The sequence below is a fragment of the Dipodomys ordii genome, unplaced genomic scaffold (genome assembly GCF_000151885.1).
Source record: "Dipodomys ordii isolate 6190 unplaced genomic scaffold, Dord_2.0 Scaffold28, whole genome shotgun sequence".
In the NCBI taxonomy this organism is placed as follows: Eukaryota; Metazoa; Chordata; class Mammalia; order Rodentia; family Heteromyidae; genus Dipodomys; species Dipodomys ordii.
This window is the reverse complement of record NW_012267244.1, coordinates 10394919-10407568: the sequence shown is the minus strand read 5'-3', so window position 1 is coordinate 10407568 and position 12650 is coordinate 10394919. Positions and strand designations below refer to the sequence as shown.

General features: G+C 41.9%; 1 protein-coding gene across 1 annotated transcript in view; it reads left to right on the top strand.

Annotated features, from left to right (window-relative positions):
• Window positions 1-10218, top strand: part of Bhmt (betaine--homocysteine S-methyltransferase) — a 16359-nt gene extending 6141 nt beyond the window's left edge. Inside the window, exons 3-8 of the mRNA XM_013015842.1 lie at window positions 450-568; window positions 1232-1423; window positions 2302-2449; window positions 6125-6307; window positions 8664-8892; window positions 10032-10218. Coding sequence (XP_012871296.1) covers window positions 450-568; window positions 1232-1423; window positions 2302-2449; window positions 6125-6307; window positions 8664-8892; window positions 10032-10218 — 1058 coding nt within the window. The remainder of the gene's footprint in view (window positions 1-449; window positions 569-1231; window positions 1424-2301; window positions 2450-6124; window positions 6308-8663; window positions 8893-10031) is intronic.
• Window positions 10219-12650: the final 2432 nt, after the last annotated feature.

Here is a 12650-nt window from a genome sequence, read left to right as displayed (position 1 = left end):
TTTCTTTTTGCTTATGTGGTGCTGAGGAATCAAACCCAGGGCCTCATGCATGCAAGGCAAGCGCTCTACCACTGAGCCACCTTCCCAGCCCAACACAGTCAGTTATTCTTGAATGGTTCGCAGAGTTTTCTGAAGACAGGACAGTAGGCTCTTCTTCCTTGAGTGCCATACACACAGAAAGCCAGTGCATGATGAATGAGTTAACAATAGACACAATAGATACTAAATATCTATAAGAGTAAATGCAGGACCATGAGCCTCTAGCTTCAGCTACTTATCCACCAAGTCATGGCAGGTTCACAGGAGGTGCAGACTTCTCTCTTGCTAACCCCTAAGATGTCCAAAATGCCACACAACAAAAAGTATGTCTTTTTATATGAATCTTTTGAAAATACCATGTATTAATACATGGACAGAAATGACAGCTTTTCCTCCATGCAATCTCCCAGTTCGCCAGCTTCACCGAGAGTTTCTCAGAGCCGGGTCAAATGTCATGCAGACCTTCACCTTCTACGCCAGTGAAGACAAGCTGGAAAACAGAGGAAACTATGTTGCAGAGAAGATATCAGTGAGTGGTGCCTACCCTGACCGCACACACATTCTTTCCACCACCCAAATCCTCACAGGGAGATACAACAGCTTCTCCTGAGTTTTGTGTCTACTACTACAAAAATGAAGGGTAGTGAATAACACTCATGTTTTATCTAGAATTTCTCAAATGAACAGAAAAGCATTTAATGAAGCAGATTAGAGAGAGCTACTTAATGATTAATCATCCTGCTAGTCTCTTGATTAAGTTGCTAAGTGGACATCTCTACAAATCTGCACTTTTTAATGTGCACAGTGTTGGGAAAGATCACAGGCTCAAGCAGTCCAGAAACTAATGGAATAGTGCCTGAATCAGCTACAATCATAACTTGTGTTGTTGAGCAAACCATTTTTCCCAGCATAGTTTCATCTCTACAATAAACAGGGAGATCTAAAATTCCATGAGTCTAATTAGTGTTGTTTGAGGATAAAACTTCTTTGTTGTTACTTTTTGTTTTTGTTTTGCCCCACAACTGAGTTAAAAAAAAAGCATGTATTAATTATACAACAGGGTTTCATTGTGATATTTTCATACATTTTACCCTCTTAAGCCTTTGCTGTAATTCCATACCCTCATGGGGGTTTAACCAATGATAGTTTTCAATTTCAAGTGCAAATACAGATGTATTGTCACCCATTCTAGGGGCAGAAAGTCAACGAAGCTGCTTGTGACATTGCCCGGCAAGTGGCTGATGAGGGAGATGCTTTGGTGGCAGGAGGTGTGAGTCAGACACCTTCGTATCTTAGCTGTAAGAGTGAAACTGAAGTTAAGAAAATATTTGCCCAGCAATTAGAGGTGTTCATGAAGAAGAACGTGGACTTCCTCATTGCAGAGGTAAGCACTAGTGATCCAAGATCAGATAAATAAAGTGCACTTTGCCAGCCTATTGATCTCACGCTGTCCATGTGGAGTCCAGAGCCAATAAAGACTAGTATTTAGTTTTTGGAATCTTTATTTTTTTCAGTCAGTGCTTGAACTCAGGACCTGAGCTCTTTTGCTCAAGGTTAGCACTCTACCAATTTGAGCCACAGCTCCACTTCCATTTTTCGGCTCATTAGAGGACTTTCCTGCCAAAGATGGCTTTGAACTATGATCCTCAAGTCATCCTGAGTAGCACCAGTGCCCAGCAGAATCTTTTTACAGTATAATTTTCTGCTAACTTTGATTCAGTGAATGTTATAGTGGGGGGTTGTTGTTGTTGTTGTTTTTATTTTTAAGAGAGAGTCTCATTAAGTAGCCCAAGCAGTTTCAAACTTGCAATCTTCCTGCTTCAGCCTCTCAGGTGCTAGGATTATGGAAGTATGCTAACCCACCTGGTTTCTAATATATAGTTTTTCTTTTCAAATCTTATGACCGTAATTCACACTAAGTAATTACAATTCCATTTTATTCTGTTAAAACAAAGAACTTAGGGGCTGGGAAGGTGGCTCAGTGGTAGAGCGCTTGCCTTGCATGCCTGAGGCCCTCGGTTCGATTCCTCAGCACCACATAAGGAAAAAGCCAGAAGTGGCGCTGTGGCTCAAGTGGTAGAGTGCTAGCCTTGAGCTGAAGAGCTGAGGGACAGCACCCAGGCCCAGAGTTCAGGCCCCATGACCAGACACAAAAAATAATAATAATAATAATAAAAAGAACTTAGTAAACAATAGTTAACAATAAAGTAGATGTTCACATTGTTTTGTGGCTAACAGTATCACAACCTTAACTGATTTCAGTATTTTGAACACGTGGAAGAAGCTGTGTGGGCAGTGGAGGCCTTGAAAGTATCTGGCAAACCAGTGGCTGCTACCATGTGCATTGGCCCAGAAGGAGACCTGCATGGTGTGACCCCTGGCGAGTGTGCAGTGCGTTTGGTGAAAGCAGGTAAGTTGTTTGCAATTAATGAGTCTCTTAAAATAGCATCCAGGGGCTGGGAAGGTGGCTCAGTGGTAGAGCGCTTGCCTTGCATTCATGAGGCCTTGGGTTCAATTCCTCAGCACCACATAAGCAAAAAGAAAAAAGCCGGAAGTGGCGCTGTGGCTCAAGTGGTAGAGCGCTAGCCTTGAGCTAAAGAGCTAAGGGACAGCGCCCAGGCCAGAGTTCAGGCCCCACAACCAGACCCAGAAAAAAAAAACAAAAACAAACAAGCAATAAAATAGCATCCAAAAACACACATCCCTGCCAGAATCCACATGTACTCCAAAGGAGATATATGGCAACTATGAATTGATTTGATTTTTAAGAAAAATTACACACATATACACATACATACACACACACACACACACACACACACACACACATATACACACACACACACCTTTTGGAGGGAGGCTACTAGACCTTGCTAGAAACCTTAGCACATAGAAATGAGAAAAGTACTTTGATACATCAAGAGAAACATTAGGATCAAGTATGTTTTATTTTAAACTTGTGTCAAGTACAGGCTCTTAAACATTAATAACTTGAAAAGTACTTACCATCTATGCCCAAATTTTTCCAGTTTCATAAGTTATAAGCATGTTTTCTCTTTATAATTGGTGTAATGAATCAAAAAACAAAACTTCTTTGATATGAAATACTGACCACCTAATATATGTTTTTATACAATTTCCTAGCAATGGGTGTTTTTTCAGTTATAGGAACTGTTTTCAAACCTGCCTTATTTTAAAGTCAAGAGTGATTCCTCTCTCCTGGGAGGAACCCAGATCACTATGAAATGGAGAAAATTTGAATGGTGATTTGTTCAATATCTGATTCTTCACTCAATAGTTGCTTTTTTCATAAAAATCCTTTCATGCTTGTCATCAACAATAACAGATATTAATATTTAGGAATGAAATTGTATAATTCTCATTAGGACTGGGAAATATAAAATAGGGCCGATGAGGAGCAAGTTAATTGTTTTCAAAAACCTGCCAGGAGGCCTTCACAGGGCTTGGGGAATGGGCCGGGATGCTGACCTGCACCTACCTTGTCCTTCCTTCCGTCATCGTTCTGCTCAGATGCACTTCATGTTTTATACCACCACCCACCCTTATGTCCTTCATGGCCTTTCTCATCTTGTCTGTTTAATGTCTGGCCCCCTTACTAGGTTATTAAATCCACAAAGGCAGAGACCATGTCTGTTTGGTCCAGCACTGAGTGCCCTGTGTCTAATGAATAAGACAGTTATGCTTAAATATTTATCTAATAAATCTCATCCATCTTTCGATATTCAGTTTAAATTTTATACTTGTTTCTTTCTTGTCTTTCTCTCTCTCTCTCTCTCTCTCTCTCTCTCTCTCTTTTGTTGGTCATGGGGCCTGAACTCTGGGCCTGGGCACTGTCCCTGAGCTCTTCAGCTCAAGGCTGGAGCTCTACCACTTGAGCCACAGAACCACTTTTGGCTTTTTTTGCTTATGTGGTGCTGAGGAATTGACCCCAGGGCCTCACACATTCAAGGCAAGCACTCTTCCACTGAGCCACCTTCTCAGCCCTAAATTCTATACTTGTTGACGCTTCTATGGTCATCTCTACCCCAAGTAATCACAGCCCCTCTCAGTAATGACAACACATTTTACTTAATCTCTTCTGTTGACATCATATTAATAACATTAATTAGCTATGCCAAGGCTCTAAATTCAGGCCCCACACTACCAGAACCAACAAAAAACAAAACACAAAGGGCAAGTTATGGCAATCTTTACCTCCCATTTCCTGCATGGAGAGCAGGAAATGTTTCTCTGTTTTTCTATTTCTCCCTACTATAACCTGGTTATACTAAAATAAATCCTTGCTAAAACTTTAAAAATCAGGTGCCAGTGACTCACTCCTATAATTCCCTACTCAAGGGGCTGAGATCAGAAAATTGTGGTTCAAATCCAGCCCAGACAGGGAAGTCCATGAGACTCTTATCTCCAATTAAACACCAAAGTCCAGAAATGGAGCTATAGATCAAGTGGTAAAGCACTATTCTTACCAGATTAGTGACTACCAGAAAGCAAGGACAAAGGAGGAAACCGGGAGTTTTTGCTTAAGGAGTATAGATTTTTCTCTTTGAGGCAATGAAAGGCTTTGAAAGTTGTGACGATGGCTACAAAGTGTTGTGTATATGGTTAACATCATTGAGCTGTATATTTAAAATGATTTAAATGGCCAATTTTATGATTATATACTTTATCAAAAACATAAAAGCCCCAAAATAGTAAAGACTCTACTTGGGAATTCTTTACATTGCAAGAGGATGGAATAATGTATGTTGTCTCTTAGATCCTCTAGAGGAGAAAATTTCCAAAATCATGTCTAGTAATTGCTGATAAATTATCCTTGGTCCAGATACAAGTAAAAATACGAAGGAAGTTTTCGAAAAACCTTCTATGCTGGGTGCCAGTGGCTACTCAGGAGGCTGAGATCTGAGGATCATGGTTCAAAGCAGGCCTGAACAGGAAAGTCTGTGAGACTCTTATTTCCAGTTAACCACCAGAAACTGGAAGTGGTGCTGTGGTTCAAGTGGTAGAGCACTAGCTTTGAGCTGAAAAACTCAGGGACAGTGCCCACGCCCAGAGTTCAAGCCCCACAACTGACAAAAGAAAAAAAAATCCTTTAAAACATAGTTTATTCTCATTTAATCAAATTTAACAGGAACCAAACATGGAGGCTCTTAACTATTCAGAAGGCTGAGATCTGATGACCAAGATCAAAGCCAGCCTGGGCAGAAAAATCCACAAGCCTCTTATCTCCAATGAACCATAATAAGCTGGAAGCTGAAGTGTGGCTCAAGAGGTAGAGCACAAACCTTGAGCAAAAAAGCTAAGGGACAGTGCCTAGGCCCTGAGTTCAAGTCCCAGTTCCAGCATGCGTGCACATGTGTGCATGTAGAAGAAAGCTGTAGGAAGATAACTCCATGTAGTTGTAAGTCTTGGGAGCAGGAAGAGGAACAGTAATCGAGAAACTTGTCCAAATGATTGATAGGATGTCACACATATTGGTTAGCTCAAGTCAAAAGATTTTTGAGGTGGCTTTTTTTTCCCAAATCACTGGTCCTAGACACAAAATTCTTCCTAGACAACAGATTTCTGAAAAACTTCCACCTAAATTACTTTCTGCTATTATGACCAAGAAGCCTAATGAAATTACTAGACAGGCATGTTGAGAAGAAACATTTATTTATGCCTCTAATGAGCAGCACTATGGTAAACACAGGTACCATCTAGCAGCGTGGGATGTTGAAAAATTACTGTGCTTGCAATCTAATGTCAAACACTGAAAAACTGCTAAAATTTGAAACAAAGAAAACCTCACCTCTAATAATGATTTTTTTGGATAAAAAGATGGACAACCAAATGTGCTTAAGTGACACTTCAATTATACTAGAGTCTCCCGAGCACTTTTCTCAGAAAGTACTTCCTGCCGGCTAGCCATCATTCTTGCTCACTGGTGAGACAGGTTTGTGGGAAGGGAGGACCAAATGGTATGTCTCAGATTCATCCCAATAAAAGCTTCTCTATGGAGAGAGGAGCATGGGACCTGCTGGTATGGGGTACATCCTTAAAGCTAACCTGTTCTCCACACTTGCAGGAGCCTCCATTGTTGGGGTGAACTGCCACTTCGACCCCACGATTAGTTTACAGACAGTGAAGCTCATGAAAGAGGGCTTGGAGGCGGCCCGGTTGAAAGCTTACCTGATGAGCCAGCCCTTGGCCTACCATACCCCTGATTGCGGCAAACAGGGATTTATTGATCTCCCAGAATTTCCCTTTGGTAAGATGAACATTTTTATAAGTTGTCTAAATACCTTTGTTTGATAAATTTCAAGTCAATCTATAACCAAGAGCTTTTGTCATAGCAAAGATGGTGACTGGACCAGGTATGGTGGAATACAACTGTAACCCAAGAGATCAGGAAGATAGCCTATGCAAAAAACAAGACTCCATCTCAACAAACAGTTGTGGTAGTATATACATAATCCTAGCCACACTGGTAGAAGGATCATAGTTCTATGCCAGACTCAGGCAGAAAAAAAGAAAGAAAGAGAGAGAAAGAGAAAGAGAGAGAGAGAAAAAAGAAAGAAAGAAGAAGAGAAAGAAAAGAAAGGGAGGAAGGAGGGAAGGAGGGAGGGAGGGAGGAAGTAAAGAAGGGAGAGAGGGAGGAAGGAAGGAAGGAAGGAGCTAGGAATGTAGCTTAGCAATAGAATGCTTGCCTAGCATTCATGAAGCCCTGAGTTCAATTCCCCAGTACCACATACACAGATAAAGCTGGAAGTGGCATTGTGGCTCAAGTGGTAGAGTGCTAGCCTTGAGAAAAAGAAGCTCAAGGACAGTGCCCAAACCTTGAGTTCAAACGCCAGGACTAGCCAAAAAAGAAGAAGAAGAAGAAAGAAAGAAAGAGAAGAAAGAGAGAGAGAGAGAGAGAAAGAAAGAAAGAAAGAGAGAGAGAGAGAGAAAGAAAGAAAGAGAGGAGGGAGGGAGGGAGGAAAGGAAGGGAGGAAGGAAGGAAGGAAGGAAGGAAGGAAGGAAGGAAGGAAGGAAGGAAGGAAGGGAGGGAGGGAGGAAGGAAGAAAGGAAGGAAAGAAGGGAGGGAGGAAGGAAAGAAGGGAGGGAGGGAAGGAAGGAGGGGAGGGAGGGAGGAAATTGATTGAAAGACCACATCTAAAAAATAACTAGATAGTAGCCAGGTGCCGGTGGCTTACACCTGTAGTCCTAGCTACTCAGGAGGATGAGATCTGAGGATCAAGGTTCAAAGCCAGATCAGGCAGGAAATCCATGAGACTCTTATCTCTGATTAACCACCGGGAAACCAGAAGTGGCGCTGTGGCTCAAGTGGTAGAGTGCTCACCTTGAGCTAAAGAGAGCAGGGACAGCACCCATGCCTGCTTATTAAGCTGAAGTTCTGAGTCAAAGTCCAGTACTTCCCCTCCAAAGAAAGAAAAGGGCTGCACAGTCTGATCTCTTTTCCTCTAGTTCTCCCAACAGCCCAAATTCTTTTGATATTAAAGAGTAGGAGAAGGATGAAAAACAAGACAAAACAACACAAGCCAACTCTCTCCCCAAAATTTAATAACCAAGCAAAACTGCTCTGAGATCGGTGATAAAAGTTGCCCTCCAGGCCCGGGATCAGTAGCAAGTTGGTTGTGGTTTTAATTCTGTTGGTACCATGTACAACTTCATTCAAGAAGTCCTTAAACTTCTCTAAATCTTCATTTTCTCATCAGAAATATAAAGTTAAAACTATGATCTTCAAAGATCATTTCCCTCCTTCAAACATGCCTCAGACACTCCAAAGCCTTTGGACTGGGCTGGGTTGCTGTACAACAGATGTTGATGAGACAAAGCAGATTGGGGTAAAGGAATCGTTGGCATCAGGGCCAAGGAAGGCAGGGAAAGGGGGTTCAGTCCACCTTGATTAACAAAGCCATCGAGAGTGCAGGGCAAGGCAGGGCCAGCCCTGCAGCCTACTGTAAAGTCCTTAGACTCTATCCTCTGTTCTCTGTGGGTGCCCAGAGACCTAAGATGAAGACTTACCAGAACCAGAGAGGAAGGTTGATAAGTCATTTGTTACTGTTTCTATGTAATATGTTACTGTAAAACTTAGCAGCTCTAAAATGCAAGTGTTAATTCCTTGCTGTTTCTGTGGGTCAGGAATTCAAGAACAGGTACCTTTCCTTCGGGATCTCTTAAATGCCTGCAGTCCAGATGTTGGCTGGTACTGCTGGCAGCAGAGGGCCTGATGGAAGCTACAGATCTTCTTTCTAGCTTGTTTAGGTGACTCGGGAGTTGCTGTCACTGTCTTGTTGTCTGTTGACTAGAGAATTCAGTTCTCAGTTCATGGGAATTTCCATGGTGATGCTTAAGTGTTCTTACAACATGGCGGCTGGCTTCCCCAAGGGTGAGTGCCCCAAGAAAAAGCAAGGCAGAAGCCATGTTTTCTATATTTGAGGCTCTAGAGTCATGGATCATCCCTCTTGTCATGTATTTCTGGTTTCACAGACCATCCTCGATGAGACTATCGGAGGAAAGGAATCATTGAGAACCAACCACACAATGTAAAATAAGATGTATAAACACAAAGTACTTAATGGTTTTTAAGAAGAATTCAAATATGATGCCATTTATTACAGGACTGGAACCCAGAGTTGCCACCAGATGGGATATTCAAAAATATGCCCGAGAGGCCTACAACCTGGGGGTCAGGTACATTGGTGGGTGCTGTGGATTTGAGCCCTACCACATCAGAGCAATTGCAGAGGAGCTGGCCCCAGAGCGTGGGTTTTTGCCACCAGCTTCAGAAAAACATGGTAGCTGGGGAAGTGGTTTGGACATGCACACCAAACCCTGGATTAGAGCAAGGTAAGTATTTCAGCTACACTTCCTGGCCCAAACTTATGCAGATGTCCAAGGGAGGCCACTGAAAAACAGGAAGGAACTATCTGGCTCTATGAAGATAAAGAGTTAGGCAACCTCTTTAAATTCTCCCACAGAGGTTTTTTTTTTTTTTTTAAATCCTATGGTTTATTTCTGGAGAAGGCTTTAGGAATATAAAATGTAAATCATTTAAGTGGTGATGAAATGTGACCACCACAGTGTACTCTAGTAAAGCAACATCCATGCTAACATTGACTTGTAGTGATTGTTTGAAGTATAATTTTATAATATTCTTTAAGAGTCTGTTTTGTGTCACATTTTCGGAGCTGAGAATGCAAAGGTAGATATGAAAGGCAAGGTCATTACCCTCAGAACTTACGTTCCAGTGGTAGAGATGAACAATAAAAAAAAAACACATTTCATATCTTGCCCTTTGCTAGCGACTAGGAATACTAAAGAAATGTGTAGTTTCTGACTTAGAGACTACTGACTACTGGGGAAAAGAAAACCAGTGGAACTGTTTTATTAGCAGTATAGATGTGAAAAAGAAGCTACATAAGAACCACTATCTGCCTAATATAAAAATAAAAGAGACTGGGAATGTGGCTTAGTGGTAGAGTGCTTGCCTAGCATGCATGAAGCCTCAGTACCACACGAACAGAAAAGGCCAAAAGTAGCTCTGTGGCTCAAGTGGTAGAGTACTAACCTTAAGCAAAAGAAGCTCAGAGACAGTGCCCAGGACCTGAGTTCAAGTCCCAGGACTGGCACAAAAAGGAAAAAAAAGAAATATAGAAGAAGAGGTTGGGGAGAGGCAGATTTGAAGGATTCCATCAGCTAGAAGATGAAAGTTATGGAGGGATCAGATTCATTTCATAAAGCAGACATTAATTGGATACAAACTACCTACCTGACACAGTTGCTTATATATAGTACAGCCCTACAGAACCTAGGGGTGGATACATCTTTGGATGCATACCAATGTGCCTTCTTTGAGACATTGAGAGTCCAAAGATGGCTGTATTCAAGGCAGTGGCTAACGTGTGAAGGTTGGGGGAGGAGTCTGATGCTGGGGGAGGAGCCTGATGCTGGGGGACACCATGACATTGTATGTTCTGTTCACTCAGGGCCCGGAAGGAGTACTGGCAGAACCTTCGGATCGCCTCTGGCAGGCCCTACAACCCTTCCATGTCAAAGCCAGATGCCTGGGGAGTGACCAAAGGGACAGCAGAGCTGATGCAACAAAAGGAAGCCACAACAGAGCAGCAGCTGAAAGAGCTCTTTGAGAAACAAAAATTCAAATCAGCACAGTAGCCAACACACAACTAGTTTTGGTCATATCCGCTGTGTTTAGGCCACAATAGTCAGAAATAAGGAAAAGATGATTAAAATGTAATTGTTTGTGTTGACACAAGCTGATGCACAGCTGACACACAGAATTGGTATGAGCAGAAGAAAACAGAATTACAAACAGTATTTGACAAATCTAAAAGTATGTGTTAGAAGTTTCCTTAGAAACCACAGCAGGAAAGCATACAGCAAGTCTTACAGAGTTTCCTAAGTGACCATCAAATGTAAGGCATGGCAGAAGTCACTGCAGGAAGGGAAACATGATTCAAACAGTAATCTTACTTCATGAAGTTACATGCAAGGAGGATGAGGCTCAAACTGTCATAAATGACACAGCAACCTGCTGGGAATAGATAAGGCACCATAGGAAATGGCTCCCAAGCTCTTTTGAACATGGCCCCTAGCAAGAAATGGCCCAGTGGAACATGTAACACATTGCCTCTGAAACAAAATGTGTGATTCATTCTGGTATTTTCTATTCCTTTCCATCCTATTTCATTAATAAAACATGCTGATTAAGACCCTTCAAATTGATTATTATGACACTAATAGCTAATTGGGTTTTTTTTTTATAGTGCTGGGACTGATGTTAGGGCCTTGTGCATGCTGGGTAAGCACCCTACCACTGTGCTATATCTCTAGAGCCCATTGATGGTTTTGACCTGCAATTTGCAAAATACTACTGTTGGACAATTCAGATATGGGATTTTCCAGGGTATAGTTATAAGAAAGTCATATGAGACTTGCCATAAATATCTATAGTTCAGAGTCCTGGGGGTGCCAGCTCTCCATTTCCTGACTTACTCCTACTGCTAAGCAGTGTAAAGAGGAAAGAGTAACCCTCGTGCTACTCAAAACTGGGCCGACCTAATCTCTAGCCATCAAATGCAGTGAGCCTGGCTTATACTATAGTTATAGTTTTGTGTGTGTGTGTGTGTGTGTGTGTGTGTGTGTGTGTGTGTGTGTGTGTGTGTGTGTGTGCTAGTTCTGGGCTTGAACTCAGGGTCTAGATACTGTTCTTGAGCTTTTCTGATTACTGCTAGCATTCTCCTGCTTTAGTCACAGCTCTACTTCTGGCTTCTCAGTAGTTAATCAGAGATAAAGAGTCTTACAAACTTTCCTGCCAGGACTAGCACTGAACCACAGTCCTCAGATCACAGCCTCCTGAGTCAATAGGATCGTAAGTGTGAGCCACTGGTACCCATTTTTTTAAATGGACATTTCCTAAACACTAGCCAGGATTCTTAGATTGAGAGTAGTATATACTCTTCTATGAGAGCTCATGCTTGAAGATACAGGAGTATTAGAATAAAAATGGCTACCTTTGATGTGCTGGAAAGGAGTTTATAGCCAGGCACAGAAGCATGGGCCTTTGTTCCAGCTCCTCCAGATACAAGAAGGAGATCACTTGAGCCCAGATGTTAGAGGCCAGCCTGAGTAACATAGTAACACCCAGTCCCCTCAAAAATAAAAAAGAGCTGGCACAGTGGCTCATACCTGTAATCCTAGCTACTCAGGAGGCTGAGATCTGAGGATTGCAGTTCAAAACATGCCTGAGCAGGAAAGGCCATGAAACTCATCTCCAATAAACCACCAGAAATTCAGAAGTAGTGCTGTAGCTCAAGTGGCAGAGCGTTAGCCTTGAGCTGAAGAGCTGAGGGACAGCGTTTAGGCCCAGAGTTCAAGCTCCAGGACCGACAAAAATAAGACTGAACAGCAACAACAACAAAAAAGACAACATTCCTGGATCGGTTGAATTATAATTTTTTTTCAACTATTAGGAAAGGAAAGCACCAGGCACCAGTGGCTTGTGTCTATAAATCCCAGCTACTCAGAAGGCTGAGATCTGAGGATCATGGTTCAAAGCCAGCCCAGGCAGGAAAGTCCATGACACACTTATCTCCAACTAAGCACCAAAAAAAAGCTAGAAGTAGAGCTGTGGCTCAAGTGGTACATTTCTAGCCATGGGAAACAAAGTCCAGAGACAGTGCCCAGGCCCTGAGTTCAAGCTCCAGGATTGGCACAAATAAATAAATAGCAATGAGATTATCTTAATTTGATCTCTATCTTAGTACTGCAGTTTTAGTCCTGCACAGAATCTCTATACCTCAATTGCTCTATTAACAGAGTAACAATGCTACTTACTTCATAGGTATGCTGGAATTTTAAAGGAGATAGCAGTATTTAACAGGAACATAAATTCTAGAACCTTCTTTCTAAGATTTAATCATCTAGTTGCTGCTTCAGAAGAGTCAAACCAGCACCTCTCAAATGTTGCATATTCTTCAGGTAAAATAAGAATAAACTATACACTCTGAAATATGCATATCCCTTTACTATAAGTTTTAGAACTTTATCACCACAGAGATTATTGTAACCCTTAGTCATTCCTATAG